Raw genomic sequence first — 16,379 nt, 5'->3', positions numbered from 1 at the left:
TGATAGGCTTTCCCTCCACCCCCAGACCTTCCTCCTCAGTTTCTAATGGTTTAACTGGCTGCTGTCAGGGAGTAGCCAAAGCTGCATTCTTCCTTTTCCCTCCCAGGAGCAAGGGGTTCATATGCTGTGCATGTGCGTTCTCTTGTGATGCCCAGACCTGTGGTGAAATGGGAGGGAGATGGGGAGGTGGCAGAAAATTTCAAACAGCAGCAGTGCAAAGGAGTAGATCTGATTTTTCTGGCATTTGGGCTAAAGAATTGTTTCAGAGGTGAAGATGCAGGAGAACGTGTGGTGTTGTGCTGCTGGAAATGTTTCTTTTTTCTCCTATTTATTTGGTTTGTTGTTCTCATCATGGATCTCCATCTAATTTGCCTCATAGATCTGATGGTTTTCTTGAGGTACCAGTTAAATCTATATAAAAAATTACCATGTGAGTGTCAGTGCAGGAAGAATCTCTTATGGGCAGAAATTTGGTTTCATAGTCTATGAAGAAAGAATAGATTTGACATGGGTTTACTGTCTGGAGACGGCAATTGCAAACACTCTAGGGAGGTTCTGTATTCAACTAAGACTTTAACTTCTCTCTGACAATTGTTAATACAAAGTAGAGCCACTTACTGTATTTTTGTCCATGCCAGTCTTCATTGATGGCTTTTTAACAATTGAAATTAAAATTCTTTTAAATATGGTGCTTTTCAGCTTTTACTAAAGCAGATGCTGTAACTTAAGCTCTTCCCACTGAGAAGCACTATGTAGGATTATTGACTGAAAAGGAGAATGTTTTATTTTTTAAAAAGCATGGAGGACCTGGAGATTGGTGTGATTCACTAAATGGGTCCCTTGTTAAATGCATCTCAGATTACTTCGGGTTCAATGCAATTCTCTATTGTTACAAGTGAGAGTTATATCAAGCCTTTAAATAGGAGGAAAGCATCTTAATTATCCATTAAGGGTAATAAAGGAAGTTGGTTATGACACTATTAAAACAGCTGCGATGAAAAATCTGTTTCAGTATTTTGTGCTTAAGAAGAACAGGGATTTGAATGTCATCTGTACTGCAGCTAGCTCAGTCCTGTGTTATTATGATAATCATGATTTTTTTTTCCTTGTATTGCCCACTTAAATGTGAATTAGACTGTTATGTGACAATGGCACAAAAGACATGTAAAACTCTGATCAGCTGTCTGTACAAAAGAGATCCATCCGTCCATCCATCCATCCATCCATCCATCCATCCATCCATCCATCCATATCTGTAGATATATTTAAAAATATATTGTTTTATTTGAAAAAAGCCTTATTCAGTCATGTGATGATGTTCTCTCAGTTTTACATGAGAGCATTTTTTCTTCCTACACCTCTCCATACTCTTTTGATTATGATTTTGATTTTGATTATCACAGTTATAAGCTCCTGTATTTAAAGTATCAAACTTTCATTTAAACTTTATTGTTTTGAAGCTTCTTTGCTTGTTTCTGTTAGAGTAGTTACAAGCAAAAAATACTATAGAAAAAAATGCACTGCTCATGGTAAAGCTTTTGAATTCAAGCGTCCAAGTACCTCTTTTCTACTATCTTTTCTGTCTTGGTCTGATTATGATTTTGTTTTATGATTCCTTATTTAAGAGAACATACTGTATTATATAGTGAAAAAATTATGCCAAGTTTCAAAATTATTTTAATGTCATTAGTGTGTTAATAGTTATGCAGATTTATTTTAAGAGGAAATAATCAGCTAGGTAGATATTAAAGGTTAACTGGGAAAGGTGTGGATTAAAGAAGAAAAAATTAGCCATCAGTCAGAATAAAAATATTGATATGCAAAGAAAAAGATTAATGTGAACAGAACTGGCAGTTCATTAAGAGAAATGTGCCTTTAACACAGTCTGAAATAATTCCATAATCGAGATTGCATTTTAAAGAAATGATAGCTCTGTAATTTATAACATCATTTGTTTTGTCCCAGACAGTTTAAAACCTTACTTTTCTGCAACACAGTCACTTTTTATCTAGGTAATTCTTAATAATTTATGCATTAATTTTTTCATTCCTTCTGAAAGACACAGTGCTGGTTGTATTAATATATTCATAGATGCATAATTTGCCCTGATATAAATTAAAATCATGCTTGCAGGGCTACCTGCATTAAGATGAGAGTTTCCCCTGCATCAGTTAGCCTTGATAGCTGGCAGTGCTTGTTTTAGCAATACTTCACACTTCTCCAGTAACTTCCATTTCCAAAAACTATACAAATAAATGATAACTCCAAGTAGTTACCTTCATGTATATTACAAATAACCATACTTTGCTTGACCTTTTTGTCTTATAATTTGAAAGACCCAAAGTTAAAAAACTTAGAAGTGGGAGAATCAGGAATCAGCAGCTTTGTCTGGATGATGTGGGAATATTAACAAAGGCTTTACATGGGGAGAAAATGATGCTGAGTGACTTCTGATTTACATGGTAGGGAGAATGGCAGGTTAGAGCTTCACCTTGTTAAAGGTCCTCAAGCCCTTCTCCAAGGCCAGTTGTACCACCTTGGCCTTTTCTGGCTCATAATATGTCAAATTGCAATTTTTTTTGTGTGGTCATTGGAAATAAAGTAGGAGGAGATTTTCAGATGTAATCTCTTTTATTCCCACCCACAGCCATGAATATATTCATATCCTTCTTATTGCAGCAATTTTTAAGTCACTTGGGCATCAAATTTACTTGCTTTTGTGACTATATTTATATATATGCAGCTTTTAACCATATGTCATTGCAATGTTTTTAAGTTATTTTAAGTTATTTCTGGACTCGTCTGGCAGGCTGGAAATTTGGTTCAGCTCTGACCTGTCTGTAGACCTTAGGAAAAAATAAATCCAAAAAAGGCAGGGGGAGGGATAAGAAAAAAGGCAGCAGATCACTAAAATGTACTTTATAAACACGAATGCCTCTTGCTAGCTTCTTGAAATTTTGCCAGTTCTTTGCCCATTTGTCTTACAGTGCTCAGGATTACCACCAGCTTTGCTACACAGGTTGTAGGCTGTGATACTAAATGAGACACGCTTATGTGTACTAACACTCAGTTCACACATGCAAACTTGATAGAGTACATGGTTTAAATTAAGCATGGAATGCTTCAAAAACAGTATGGCAGCAGTAGTTTGTCGGTGGTCAAAGTGCTAATAGGGATCCTTTGCTTGCAATCTACAAGTAATTTTTATTGAGCACTGCGTTCAGAAGGACATCCGTTGTCCCCAGGTTGAATAAATAATTTTCACTTGTTTTATTAGTTACAATACAGGGTTTTGCAGTTCTACTGACTTGGTAAGCTTACATCTGTACATGAAGGACTATATTGGGTTGTATAGCTCCAGCTTTGCCATTCTGGCAGTGGCAGTTTAGTGTTCATTATCACTTCAGAGAAAAATGCTGCATTAGGAGCAGTTGAGTTTTAACTACACATTTCCAGAATTGTGCTGTTAAGGAATAGCCTTAATGCCCTTCTGATGTAACTTTTTCAAAAATGAAATTGTCTACTTTAATTTCTTCTTTTTCTTTGACAAAATTGTATTAAGAACTGAATAGATGGCTCTGCAGGAATATGGATGCCTTATTATTGATGCAAAGTCAAATAATAATTTAGACCTAAGCATATTGGAATGTCTCTCACATATAAGTTTTCTTATAAGATTTGTGATTCAGGTAATTTAAGATGACATATACATTAAATGAGTTTTGAGGAGTAATTCAATTGAACAGGCGAGTCTGAGACTCAAGAGATTTCTGTTGTTACATGTTGCTTTATAATACTGCTTTACAGAAGCAACAGTGCTTATACAGATTTTGTTATTGGCTTCACTCCTGAAAGCAAAGTGGAAACAATTTTGAAAATTAGTGAAATCTTCAAGTTATTTTGTAGTTATTTTGTTCTTTGTATTTAAAAAAGCTTTTATATAATTGAGATTTTTTTCCAGCTTTGTTAGTTTTGCACCAGTGTTTGTTTTCAGATCATTTTTCTCTGATTTAAGCCTGTGCAGTCAAATGTGGCTTTAGATGCTGTGAGTGTTACCTGGTATGTGAATGTATGTACCAGTGTGATAACACATGCAAAATGTACTGGAGTTCTTTGGTAGAGCTCCAAGACAGTGTTTTACCTACTAAGGGTATATGTAAGTTATGAGATAACACATTGTAGCAATGACAAAAGTCAGCTAAATACTTGTCTTATCTATAAATAGTCTGGCTTGGTTACTGGAGGCAGCTGGGATTAAACTCCATGAGCTCTAGAGAAGAGTTTGTGCCAGGCAGGGCAGCCGTGGTTCAGGAGCTGAGGGTGGATGAGGGGCCAAATGCAGCTGCACTCTGCAGAGTAGAGATGTGTGCTCAGGTGACACACAGGATGTGTGCTTGGCTGGGACAGGAGGCACGTCTAACCCACTTGCACTGGCTCTGCAGCCTAGGGGCGAGGATCTGGTGGATACTAGCCATGGAATTTTGTCATTTATACATAAACCAGACCTTGCACTGTAAGAGTTGGTGGTCTCAGCACCCATGGAGTGACAGTTTTTCAAATTCACAGATTCCACTCGTGCAGGATAATGTCAAATGGCAGAGTTGTTTGATTTGTAAACAAAATACTTGTTAGAATGCTTTGCTTTTCAAAAATATTGTTTGTCTATAGATCTTAATATTGTTCAAATGCTTGTTTTTCCACATAGCCCTATTCTCGTTAAACTACTTACTGTAGACAAGTTCAAGTAAATTTGCAGCTACTAGATTAGACTTTCAATAGCTGACCATGACTTGAGATATGCTCTTCATCAAAGTTGTCCAAATGTTTTACATCTAGATAAGACATGATAGATTAGCAAAACTGACCCCACTGACAAAAATCACTCCACAGAGTAAAATCCCAGTAGCTTTGCCTTTTGTCCTGCACTGCACAGGTTCACTTCAATGTTGTATGGTCAGTTAAGAAACAAAATTACTGAGGGTAAACAACTGGGATTATATGTTTGAACATAAAAGTGTCAGTGAAATTTAGCTTTTGTGTTTCTGTGTGGATGACTGTGAATCACTGCAGTAGCACCAAAGTGTGCTTATTAAACAGTTCTTCAGCTGTCAGGTTTCATACAACATGAAACTAGAAGGACTTTAATGGTACTGATGCCCTGTATACAGTTGAGTTGCATCTGGTGTGTGTTCAGTTCTCTTTGCACCTGGGTAGAGGGGGAGGCAGTTTGTCTATGTGATGAATTTCTAAAAAAGGTAAGGAGAGCAAGCATATTTATTTCTTTACTGCTGTGCTGTATTTAACCTGTCTCATGGCATGCGTCAAGTACCTATCAAATGATAAGTTATCCAGTTACCAGCTGAAAAGGATTGGTTCATTTTTACTTGAATGCCAGATGGAGTCATCCAGAAATGACCCTTCCTTGTCCTGCTTTTAGTTGTAAAGGTAGAGATCACAGTAAATTGTTAGTTTCAAACACAATAGCCTGCAGTAGGCTGTTAGCTTCTGTGTTTGGTGCTTGATGGGCTATTATGTTTCACCAAATGGGACATCTATAGCTCTCAATTTGTCTCCATACAGCACTGTTCTCCTGAATATCTTCTTTTTTTGTTTTTTTTTTCTTTTCTGGGTTCTTTTGATTTGTTAGGGGAAAATCCTAACAAATTGATTGAGTGATGAAACACATACCTCAAAACTGTGTGAATGTGGTTCTGTTGCCTTTATTGTCTTCGTCAAGTTCATTAGTCACGTCTTCCACATGTTGATTATTACTATAACACAAATAATTGGCCAGTATTGACTAGGCTCATTCATTCATAGCTGCTTCCTCGTTTTCTCTCTTTTCTCAAGGAATATTAAAATATCCTGAGATGTATTAGCTCTCATTTTCAGTGAAGAATTATTTTCTGCCTGTTTGTCCTTTCTAGAACTTCCTCCCTGCACTCTGCAGATCTTTCCAATTTAAAACCATCTGTTCAGCAATTGTTAACTCTTTGCTTCAAATCTAATAACTTCACTGTGAAATGAGTAATTCTGGCATTTTCACTTACAGCCTTATTAGCACAGTGGTGTGTTCTTGCTGGGGCATTTACATCATCTATATGTATATAGTATCATATATAGAGAGCATCATCTTCTCATAGGCTTTTTTATGAAACAGCAAATTGTTATTTAAAAATCCAGAATCTGGAAAGCAGGTCTTAAATCAATCACCTGTTAAGGGTATTGTGGGCATGTATACCATGTCCATAAGGAATCCATGTCGTTTCTGTAATGCAGAAGTTCTCTTTCATGTGAAATTTCTTACTGTCCTTGTGTCCTGATAGCTTTAACATCTATGTGACTGTTTATAATGTTGATGTAGTTTGTTTCCTTTTTTTTTTTTTCCTGCCCACACTGTTACTTTTCTACTTCCAGACTGGTAGAGGCACTTTGAACACATTCATGTTGACCCAGAATGCCATGGGGGTAGATACATTTTTCTGGTGTCATAAGTGGAGTGTATATTTCTTTCGTATTTCTGTACCACTTTTTGCACAGTACCAAATTTTTAGTGTGGCTTTTTCCTGCTTATAGACAAGGAATTAATTTTTCAGTCATGGTACACATTCAAAATCAGTGTGCCTTTTTTCAAAACATATCAGAAATTATTTATAAGGATTTTAAAGCAAAGAAATAAACAGCTTTCTAGCTATGATAGCTTTCAAACAAATTAACCAAAGGGATCTTATACAACCAGGAGCTGAGCTCTCTCTTATATCCTTTTTTTCTATTCCCTATGATCTTTTTGGAGGCACAGGGGGCAGAGGAGAGAGGTTAAAATGAAAAAAGATGATGCTGGATCTGTTGGAAATGGGCAAACACTTTTCATGAGTGCTGCAGTCATTCTTTCTGGTAGCAGGAAAAGTATTTCTGTGTCTCCTCATTCTGTAGCTTGTGTTTGTCAACTGACAGTTGAGTCCTATTCACAGACAGGAATAATTATCATCTGTGTTACTGTAAGTGATTGTCTGAAGACATACATGAGATAAGACTTGTGGGGGAAAATAATCTTTTATTACAACAGCTGATAACAGCTGGAAAAACCAGACAGGCTGAGAGGCACACATGCCTTTTGTCTTACTTACTTCTCTCTGTCGCTTGAAAACTGACTCCTGCACTCCAGTTTGGAAGACTAGTCATTGCTCAAGTGCATTTTGGGAATACTAATTTGAGATCCTAATTAGTCTCTCTCTGATTGTGAGTAACTTTTATAAATGAACAGTACTACCATCAGCTAATGGCTATATTAGGACCAGGACATAGATTACTGTAGGTAATTTATCTTGTCTGAGAGGAATTTAACTCAGATGCTCTGGTGAAGCTTCATGTTGGAGACAGATGCATTCAGATAAACAGCAGAGGGACCTAAAGGCTGCAGGACACTTTTGATTGCCAAGACCTGGCTTCTGGGTTAGAGTGCTGACTGCTTCACTGAAGCAGTGTCAGTGTCTCCATCCATTTTACTTTTTTATTTTTTGTTGTCACTCAAGTATTCACTAAATAAATGTGCATCTGTTGGAAAACAAGTAGCTGAGTAAATAGGTTAAGTTGACAGTTCATGATCTACAACAGAATACATTAGCAGAATTTTAATATTATTACTGACTCATATTTATAGTTCAATAAGCCATTTACCTCAAACTAAGTAATTGTTAAATAAACAAAACAGGAAGCTAAAAAATGAAGTGCATAAAGAATCTGAATAAAAAAAAGCAACAAGAAAAAGACCTTACTTTTTAGCATGCTTGCTAGAGCCTTTTTAAATAGATCTAAATCAAAATAATAAACTGCATTTATTACATACAATCATAAACACATTTGAGGTACAATAGAAAGTGAAACCATGCACATGGTTAGTAAGCCTTTGTTTTTGCAGACGTGACTGGTTTTCTCATTTGCAGAATCATATTTGCTGTGAACAAAGGCTTCCTGATTTTCATATGAAGCTTACCAGGAAGCTATCCTGCAGCTAGGGAGGTATCAAATATTAATATTTGTGCTCATGTAGCCAAAGGTGTGTGTATTGGGTAGGTCTCAAGTCTGGATGTAGCTACAGCCTCTTGTAAAAGCCAAATACAATTTAAAAACTACAGTGATAAATCAGTGCAATATGTTTTGTCAATAAGTGATCCTAGATAAAGTCAGATACATCCTCTGAGTCTAAGATTCAGCCAGATGAAACAGAGACAATTGTGTTTACCAAGCAAGAAAATTTCTTCTTAAAAAGGAAGGTGTTTTTTTTTCTTTAAGTTCAGAGTAAGAGGCAGCAGGGGATTTTCTGTGTTAAGGACATAAAAACATACTTAGGCATAGATTATTCACTCTGTATTTTAAATACCAGGCTTCCCAGGGTATCCTGAGCTGCTGTTTAATGAATGAGTTAAAATTTAGTTGTGGTTTGTGCCACAGAGCAGCTAGATGATGTTGTGCAAGCCTTGCAGTATGTAATGCATCAGAGCAATTTCTTTCATTTTGGGTAAAGAATGGTCATAGTAGTCAGTGCCTGGAGAACATTAAACAGTGTCTGTCCTTCCCATAATTATACACAAGTTCCCCAGTGGGTCTGACAGCCTTAATTTTAATAACTGGGCATTATCCTTGGATTCCTTCTCTCAAAATAGGGCTGCAACAGCAGGACATGTGTTGACCTTTTATCTTTTGTAAGACCCAGGAATTGGAGTAGGATTCAGTGGTTGTCAGGGGGGCCTTCCTCCTACTTCCCAGGCTAAAAGACTGCTCAGGCAGCAATATGTAAATACTGTGTACTCACCTGGTGATCCACCACTTACCTTTTGGCTTTTATGCACATGGGTCATTAAGGTTTGAAGTTTTGATGATCCCCTATAAGCTTTTTTATAAGTTTTTTTAAATGAGATTGTCATTCTTCCTGTAGTGTAACCATGGAAACAGACAGGGAAGCCTTAAAGAAAGTGATCGAACGTGCTGTGCTAATTAATCCTACCCTTCAGTTTTCTTTCACTTGAAGGATGTGCTTAAATAAATTTTGCATGAGTAAGCATATTTGGATGTGCAAAGGGGTATAAAATATGTAGCAAGTTTTCTTGCAGAAGGATATCTTAAAAAACCCTGGTAATTGTCATCTCTTTGCATCAGGACCATCAAAACAAGAAATGTAATGTCTTGGTGTTTCACATATATATTTTGATAGAATTCTTTTTAGATTGTAAATATATCTGAAAGATGAGAGTATTTTTTTCATATCTCATGCACAGTGAGACACTTTTGCATTAATTTTGAGTGAATCTGTTCATTATTGCTAAATGCATTCTTTATGCAGAGAATTATTCAGAAAAAGCAAAGGTTGCTCCCTCTCTGTGAGAAAGCAGCTCCTCTGAGGCATTAGCCTGATTCAGGTCCTGTCAATCCTGCACAAGGGGAGTGACTGACTGACTGACTGACTGACTGAACAGTGGGACTGTGCCAAATTTTCCCCTTCCAAATTTTAGCTTTTGTAAGTATTTCCCTTGGTTGTTCACTCCCGTTTTCCATTTTTCCATTTACTTTCCAAAGCAGTGCATGTGGCCAACTAGGAAACAAATTGGCCACAAGTTAAAACATGGTTTAACTCAAACTAGAACACCTCTTAACCTGGTGGTGCTGTCTGATACCAATGTACGGCCTCAGCTTGCTTTTACAAATTAAGATTTTGCTTAAATGTTTCTCAATTCCATTAATGATCCTCTAATAACTGAGAAACCAGGTGCAACAGCCAACCTAAAATGAAACTTTGATAGTGTTTTGGGAGTGAAGAATGGAATAAAGAAAAACATTTAGCTGTCCAACAGGCTGTGACTAGCCCAAAAGGGCCATTATTTGAAAATAAGATGGATTTTTATTAACCTGGGATGGATTAGAGGTGGAGGAGATCTAGAAGCAGTATATTGAGGAAACAGCATGGAGGGCATTCCCAGCAGGAGGGGAGGACTGGTTCCACACTGAACAGTCACAGGAGAGGAGGAAAGGTGTGCTTGGGCTGACTCTAACACCTGCAAAGCCCCATTGTCAGTAAAGTGGCTGAAGCTGGCTGGCGAGCATGGTTATGGTGTTATTTGCAACATGATTTCTGGTATGGCAAGTTTGTATACTCATTTCGCTCTACATGGGAGATTTCTGGAATGTGTGGATCAATGACTTTGTGTTGTGAAAACTTGAGTTTGTCTGTCATTCCACAAGCTCTAAAATTTTTTGACTGTTTTTTCCCAAAATACATGGTGTGGCTTCTTCAAGAAGCCTTTCCCCCACTTGGTTAGGTCTCTTCTCCTATGAAAGCTTGGTAGGAGATTAGAATTTGCAAACAAATTCAGTCTTCCTCAGACAAGACTAATAGGGGGGGCTCAGAAAGGCAGAAAGCATGGAATCATTCACCATCCAAACTTCTCAAAGCCTTTCATAATTTTTATATTGCTTAATAGTAGTAGGTCCATGTCCACCAATCCAAGGAATGCTGTTTCAGTTTAGTCACATGGAATACAGATTCACAGAAAATCAGGCTTCTTAATGGTTCTGTGTGCCAGGAATAAGAACTGCTCACCAGTTAGTGCTGTTGGTAGATTCTGGTTTTCTAGAAGCAAAAACCTTAATCTGGAGTCAGAGACACTGTGGAACACATGGTGTGACCTCTCTGGTCTCTTTGGGGCTGTACCTGTCCAGCCCTGGGCTGTCTTTGCTCATCAAGCTGATGGGCAAGTGTACATACCTTAAAGAAATGGAGGTCTGCAAATTTAAAAATTAGGTATTCATGTTTCAAATGTAATTTTTAAAAGAAGAGATCATGGTGTACAATTCAAATTATTCCCCTACACTGGTCTAATTGCTATAATCAGCTGATAATGCAATCTGCTGGCAAAATTGGCCATCATTGCTATGGAGATGTATTCACTGACAGTAAATGTTCATAAATAGCTTTTCTAGTGTATTAAGAAGAAAGGGGCTAAGGACTCTCTCCTGCACTCTTGGGAATTCTCATGTTGCTTATTTCTTTCTAAATGTATGACTTCCCTTCTTTGTTTCTGTAAGGCATAAAACATGACCTTCTGTTATAGTAATTCCATTTGTTTTCTGAAAGGAAGCCAGTAGTTCAGGAAGACACAAAAAAACACCCAGTACTGTGTTCTCCTGATTTCCATTACTTGTGCATGTCCACTGTTCCCAGAAGGAAAGTGGATGTTCTCAAGACAGTAGCTAGGATCAGATAATTTGGAAAAAGCACTTGCAGGCCCATAGAGGAAAAGTCACCTTAGCCCTGAAGATCTTTTTCCATTTTGTGGAGGAGAGAGTCCTCTATAGGAGAAATATACTTGTGAACATCTCCGTTTAGCATATGATGATCTCTCTTTTACATAGCTTGTGTAGTAATCTGAATTATTTTAAATGACTGACAAGCTTAAAAGACAATAATTGTAAATATTATATCTTTAGTAGGCCACAGATTTTATTGAAATTATTTCTGAAATTGGAGCACTGCCAATACTCAATTCTTGAGAGAGAGGAATTTTTCACATACCATTTTCTGCTGTATTGCTGCAATATTAATATTTATTTGAATGGTAATGTGTAAGTGTGTCTACAGCTTTCTAACGTAAACTTGAATAAGCAGGCTGGGCTTTGCAGTGTAAGCTGTTGAAGGTTTCCTAGGCTTTCCTAAGAAGCCAAATCTCATCTGTGGCATCATTTGTCTGGGAGTTTCCTGTTCATTTTCTTTTTCTAAAGAACACTGAAATGGAAGACTATTCATGTCCCAGGATGAGCAGCTAATGGCGATTAAAATCTTTGTCTATTTGTCTTTTATATAGGTATACCACAGTGTATCTTTGCATCTCTCCTGGGCCTGTGGTTGTCATTATGGAAAACATATTTTATTATACTTTCACAATATTCACAGCTCTTATTCACGGTTTAGCCAGGTTACTTAATGATAGATGCTACCATTAAGTAAAATACTCCAGTTCTAGAAGAGAAATACTCTTGCAGCACGCCTGTCACATTACGTGACACATGCTCATATATACTTTTAGAATGTAACTGTACACCAAACTATTTCTTTGCTTTGTTTACATGAATTTATTTGTGTTTACCCCACAGGTCTTGCAAGAGCTAAATCAGTTCCTAGTCATACATATTCCAATGAAGTGGTAACCCTGTGGTACAGGCCTCCAGATGTCCTTCTGGGATCAACAGAGTACTCCACCTGCCTTGACATGTGGTAAGTGTAGATGACAAGACCCTATGTAGATGCTTTAGCTCTTGGTTTTTTCAGTTGTGTAAACCGAGAATGTAATGAGATCATTGGTACAGGTTAACAAACACGTGTGTAGTGGTATGTGTGGCTCATACAGTACCTCTCTAAAGGAACCCCCTCCTGCCACCTCATGGGCTGGCAGCTGCTACCAGCTGCTGACACAGCACCCAGTGGTGCTTTGCAAGAGACTGCAGTCTGGCTTTTGGAGTCTTAGTGTGGTGCTTCTGTAGGATATGACACTTGTTTCGCAAAAGATAGACTTTCACCATGCCCACTTGTAGCAAGGAGCAAACCAGAATTCTCTGGCTCTGTTCTGAGCATAAAACCTCAGTTCTTAATCTACTGTATCTGGTAGCAGTAAATATTGTTGAATAGCTTTATTTCAAAGCTACAGATTTTATTTAGACTTGCAGGTTTAGAAGAGTAGTTTGATTTGTACAATATATATCACCTTGCTCATTTTTGATGACATCATTTAGTGCTGTGTTGAACAAGGAAAGTATTTGGGGTTTTGACTATTAAAAACCAAGCTGGATGTTCTTCATTTATTCTGTAGGTTTTGAGGTGACAGGATCTCTGTAATCTGTACAAATTCTGAAATATGGAAAAAAAATCCTCTTTCTTACAAAGAAAGGAAGATGCTCTGGGATGTTTGGGTTTTGTTTTCTTTTGTTGCTTGTTTGCTGTGAGGTTTTTTTGGTTGGTTGGTTGGCTTGGGTTTGGCTTTTTAATGCATGTTTGACTTTTTAAACCTTTACAACCCATTTGTTTGAGAAAAAATTATACTGAGGAATTTTCAGAAAAATACAGTAATTTTTTGCTGTTCACTGAAACACAGCCAAACCAAAGTTAGAATTATGCTTATATAAAATCTAGAGGTAACTGTAAGATAAGGTTAAAAGCACCTTATGTTTTCATATGGTGTGTGAATAATACTTTTACTGTAATCTTTTAGTGTAATATTGAAACTGAACATGTAGAATTGATTTTTTTTTTTGCTGGGGAAAGGAACTAAACATGAGGTTGTGTTTAGTGCTGTAGCTGAAATCGGAGATTACAGGATGAAAGCTTCGGTTTTCCTGAAAATCTTGACTCCTGGAGACATTATTTAGAAATCACAGGATTGTTTGGTGTGAAGGGGTTACAGAGTATAAATACTAGAATATCTAATACTGAAGTGAGTGCTTAGTGTAACTGGGCTCTGGCTGCTGCAGTTCCTTGAGCTCTAAGGCAAGGTGAACCAAGAGGTAAGAAAGGGTAGTGAGAAGACTCCAAATGTGAACACTGGGATGTTACAAGCGTGCCAGAGAGGCAAAGGCAGCATCTTCTGTATCAATTGTCTGGCTTCCCTCAGACCATTCTCCACCTCAGAGGTTTAAAATAATTTCCTTCTGCATCTCAGTTTCTCATATATCCTAAAACTGTCCTGTTTTCCTAAATACCAGGTTCAACCTGGTGTCTTGATATACAATCTCTGCAGCCCATCTGCTCGTGATGTTTTACAGTCACCTCTTTTCCAAGAGGATGCCTTGGATGCCTTCAGCAAGAAGCTCGGCTTGCTTGGGGTGAAGCAAGACAACTGCTTCAGAGGATGGAAATAGCTGGGAGAGATAAATAGTCCTTTCTGTTCATCTTCTCACAGTTCCTTATACATTGGTTCAGTTCTTGAGTCACACACACATTGTCTGCACATACATGAGTCAACTTGTAAATTACAGAGAATATATGGAAACAGCTAAAGAAAATTTTTAATGCTTTAATAGGGCAAATTGCTCAAAAATCACTTTAAAATGCTGCTTTTTTTTTAGTTAAAATCAACATTGGAGATTTATTTTTCTAACTTTTCCCAACTTAAAAACCACTGAACTGTGAAACTGAAGAAAGGATTTTCAAACATTTTTTTATTATTGCTGAAAATTTTTCCACAAATAAAATTGGTTCTCTCCAGAGTTCAACAGCTTGTCAAAAATAGATCTTTTTACTTTCCCCAATGATGATTTTAGTAAAAGAGCTGTTAGAAGGTCCAGTCAAAATATGTGGTGTTCCTGTAGTAAAGATTAAGTCATGTAGCTAATGAAAAACATTTAAAAGTTACTATACCTGCAGACTGAGCATGTCCTTCATAATCATATGTTTGTATTCAAGTTAAAAGGCAGCAGGGAAAATCAAGGAAGGACTTAAATTGCTGCTTCAGCAATCCAGGTCATTATTTTGTTTTCTGACAAGAATGACTCAAGTATTGGGGAAGAACATAATAGTTACATCTTCAGTGATATCAATAAATTATGTTCTTTTGCAGAGAGCATTTTATAAAGGCCTAAAAAAAAATCCAGGTGCTCAGGGGGTCAGAGGTGTTGTGTTCTGTTTCAGATGAAAAACAAAGTCCTATTCCTCTCATACTCAGTTTGTAGCCCTTACAGTATTTTTCTGCCCTGTACAAACTGAGGAACTATGAAGGGCTTAGGAAAAAGGAATTTAGTAATACAGTTTCTTTCACATGGCAGCAATTTGTGCTCGGCCTCTGCCGCATCAGAAATCAGATAAGAGCAAGTGTGTACTGTGTGGGACAGAAGAGCTTTAGATTTTTACTCCTGTGCTTTTCTGGGTTGTCTGAGACAGTTGCAGTTTGATTGTGAGAGGTGTAGCTGTGTGCTGAGGTCACTTGTGCTTACTTGGCACATCTGACAGCAGAGCACAGGCAGCCTTGGGGCTGTGCTTACACAATGCTGGTACAGAGCTGAGCCATAATTACATTAAAGCCATTTAGTGGCTTCCCAGAGTGGGAGGAAGGGAGACATGGAGAAACCTGTCTACCGTCAGATTCCAAGATAATTTGGTAATTTGTTATCAAAAGTGTGTTTGTAGCATTAGCATTTTTATGCAATTACTGGCATTATGTCCTTATGGCAGATAGTGTGTGCTCTCCTGTGTCGTTATTGATGATCTACATGATGACAAAACTAGGCAGCCACTTCACTAAATATTTAAATAATGTTAAGGTAGGAAGCACAGCTGTTTCCTCTATCTAGAGAAAAGAAAAAAAAAAATAAAGTCACAGGGCTTTTTCTATAGCCATGATAAATGACATTTCATGGTGGCTCCCTGGGAGCAGAAAGTGAGGCTCCAACAGAGTAGAAGACCAGCTGCATGAAAAAAGAGTTCCAAATATTAACCACTGGGCAGTGGCTGGGAAGCAGGTGGCAGAGGCTGCAGGCTATTTTTACACTTCATTTGCTGGTGTAGAGAATTAGAATAGTAACTAAAAGCTAATGATCCACATGCAATGTTACATTCTCCTGCATTCTTTTTTAAATAGCCACTGGCAATAAAATAATATTAATGAAGATGTACATGCAATAGTGGTGTCAGGCTGGTGATGGAAATCAGTGTGTCAGGCTTTGTGATTTACTGCTGACAGCGTCTGATACAGCAGCATTATGTGAATGTATTATACTACCCACCACTGCATCAAAGAGTTGTGATAACCTTTGATATAGCTTATTTTTTTTTTACTCCCTCTTGATGAGGACTTACTAGTAGCTAGGAAAATGGTTTTGCATTGCCTCTGGTGTAACTTGTCCTAATCCTTGAATTTTACAGTCCTTTGAAAGTCAATGCAAGGAAAATAGGCTTCAACACATAAAGGGTTTATGGATTACTAAAACCCATATATAAGTAACACAGAAACATAGGGAAAGAATCCCTAAATTAACCTATTCTATTTGTTCCTTACAGGAGGAATATAATATTAGTAAATGAAGCAATTTAAACAGGCTATTAAATCCATTTGATTCTGGTAATGCATGTGCTGCTGCTGCATCTGGGTTGCTTACATCAAGAAGTCACTAGGGATATTTTATTTTGAAGTACAGCTGGCTTTAAGCTGCATTTGCTAACAGCTGGCAATTTTTTTGCATATTCTGTTGTTTTGTTTATAAAAAAAAAATACACTTTTAGTCACAGTAGAGGTAACCTAAGCAGTTATGGGCTGGAATATATTTTAAATTCATTTTGATTAACTAGCATCATCTATGTTTAGTACTGTGGAAGAAATAAATTAAAACGAGGCCAGTAAAAT

The 16,379-nt window shown here is 37.3% G+C and overlaps 1 protein-coding gene across 11 annotated transcripts in view; it reads left to right on the top strand.

Moving 5' to 3' along the window:
• The window catches only part of CDK14 (cyclin dependent kinase 14), a 341,278-nt gene that overhangs the window by 164,361 nt on the left and 160,538 nt on the right, over positions 1–16,379 (top strand). For all 11 annotated transcript variants that reach the window (XM_086857927.1, XM_086857960.1, XM_086857948.1 and 8 more), the window contains one exon: positions 12,145–12,265. In XM_086857927.1, coding sequence (XP_086714053.1) covers positions 12,145–12,265 — 121 coding nt within the window. The remainder of the gene's footprint in view (positions 1–12,144; positions 12,266–16,379) is intronic.

Source organism: Cyanistes caeruleus, chromosome 1 (genome assembly GCF_971803275.1).
Source record: "Cyanistes caeruleus chromosome 1, bCyaCae1.hap1.1, whole genome shotgun sequence".
Classification (NCBI taxonomy): Eukaryota; Metazoa; Chordata; class Aves; order Passeriformes; family Paridae; genus Cyanistes; species Cyanistes caeruleus.
The sequence above is the reverse complement of the archived record's forward strand: the minus strand, read 5'-3'. Positions and strand labels throughout refer to the sequence as shown.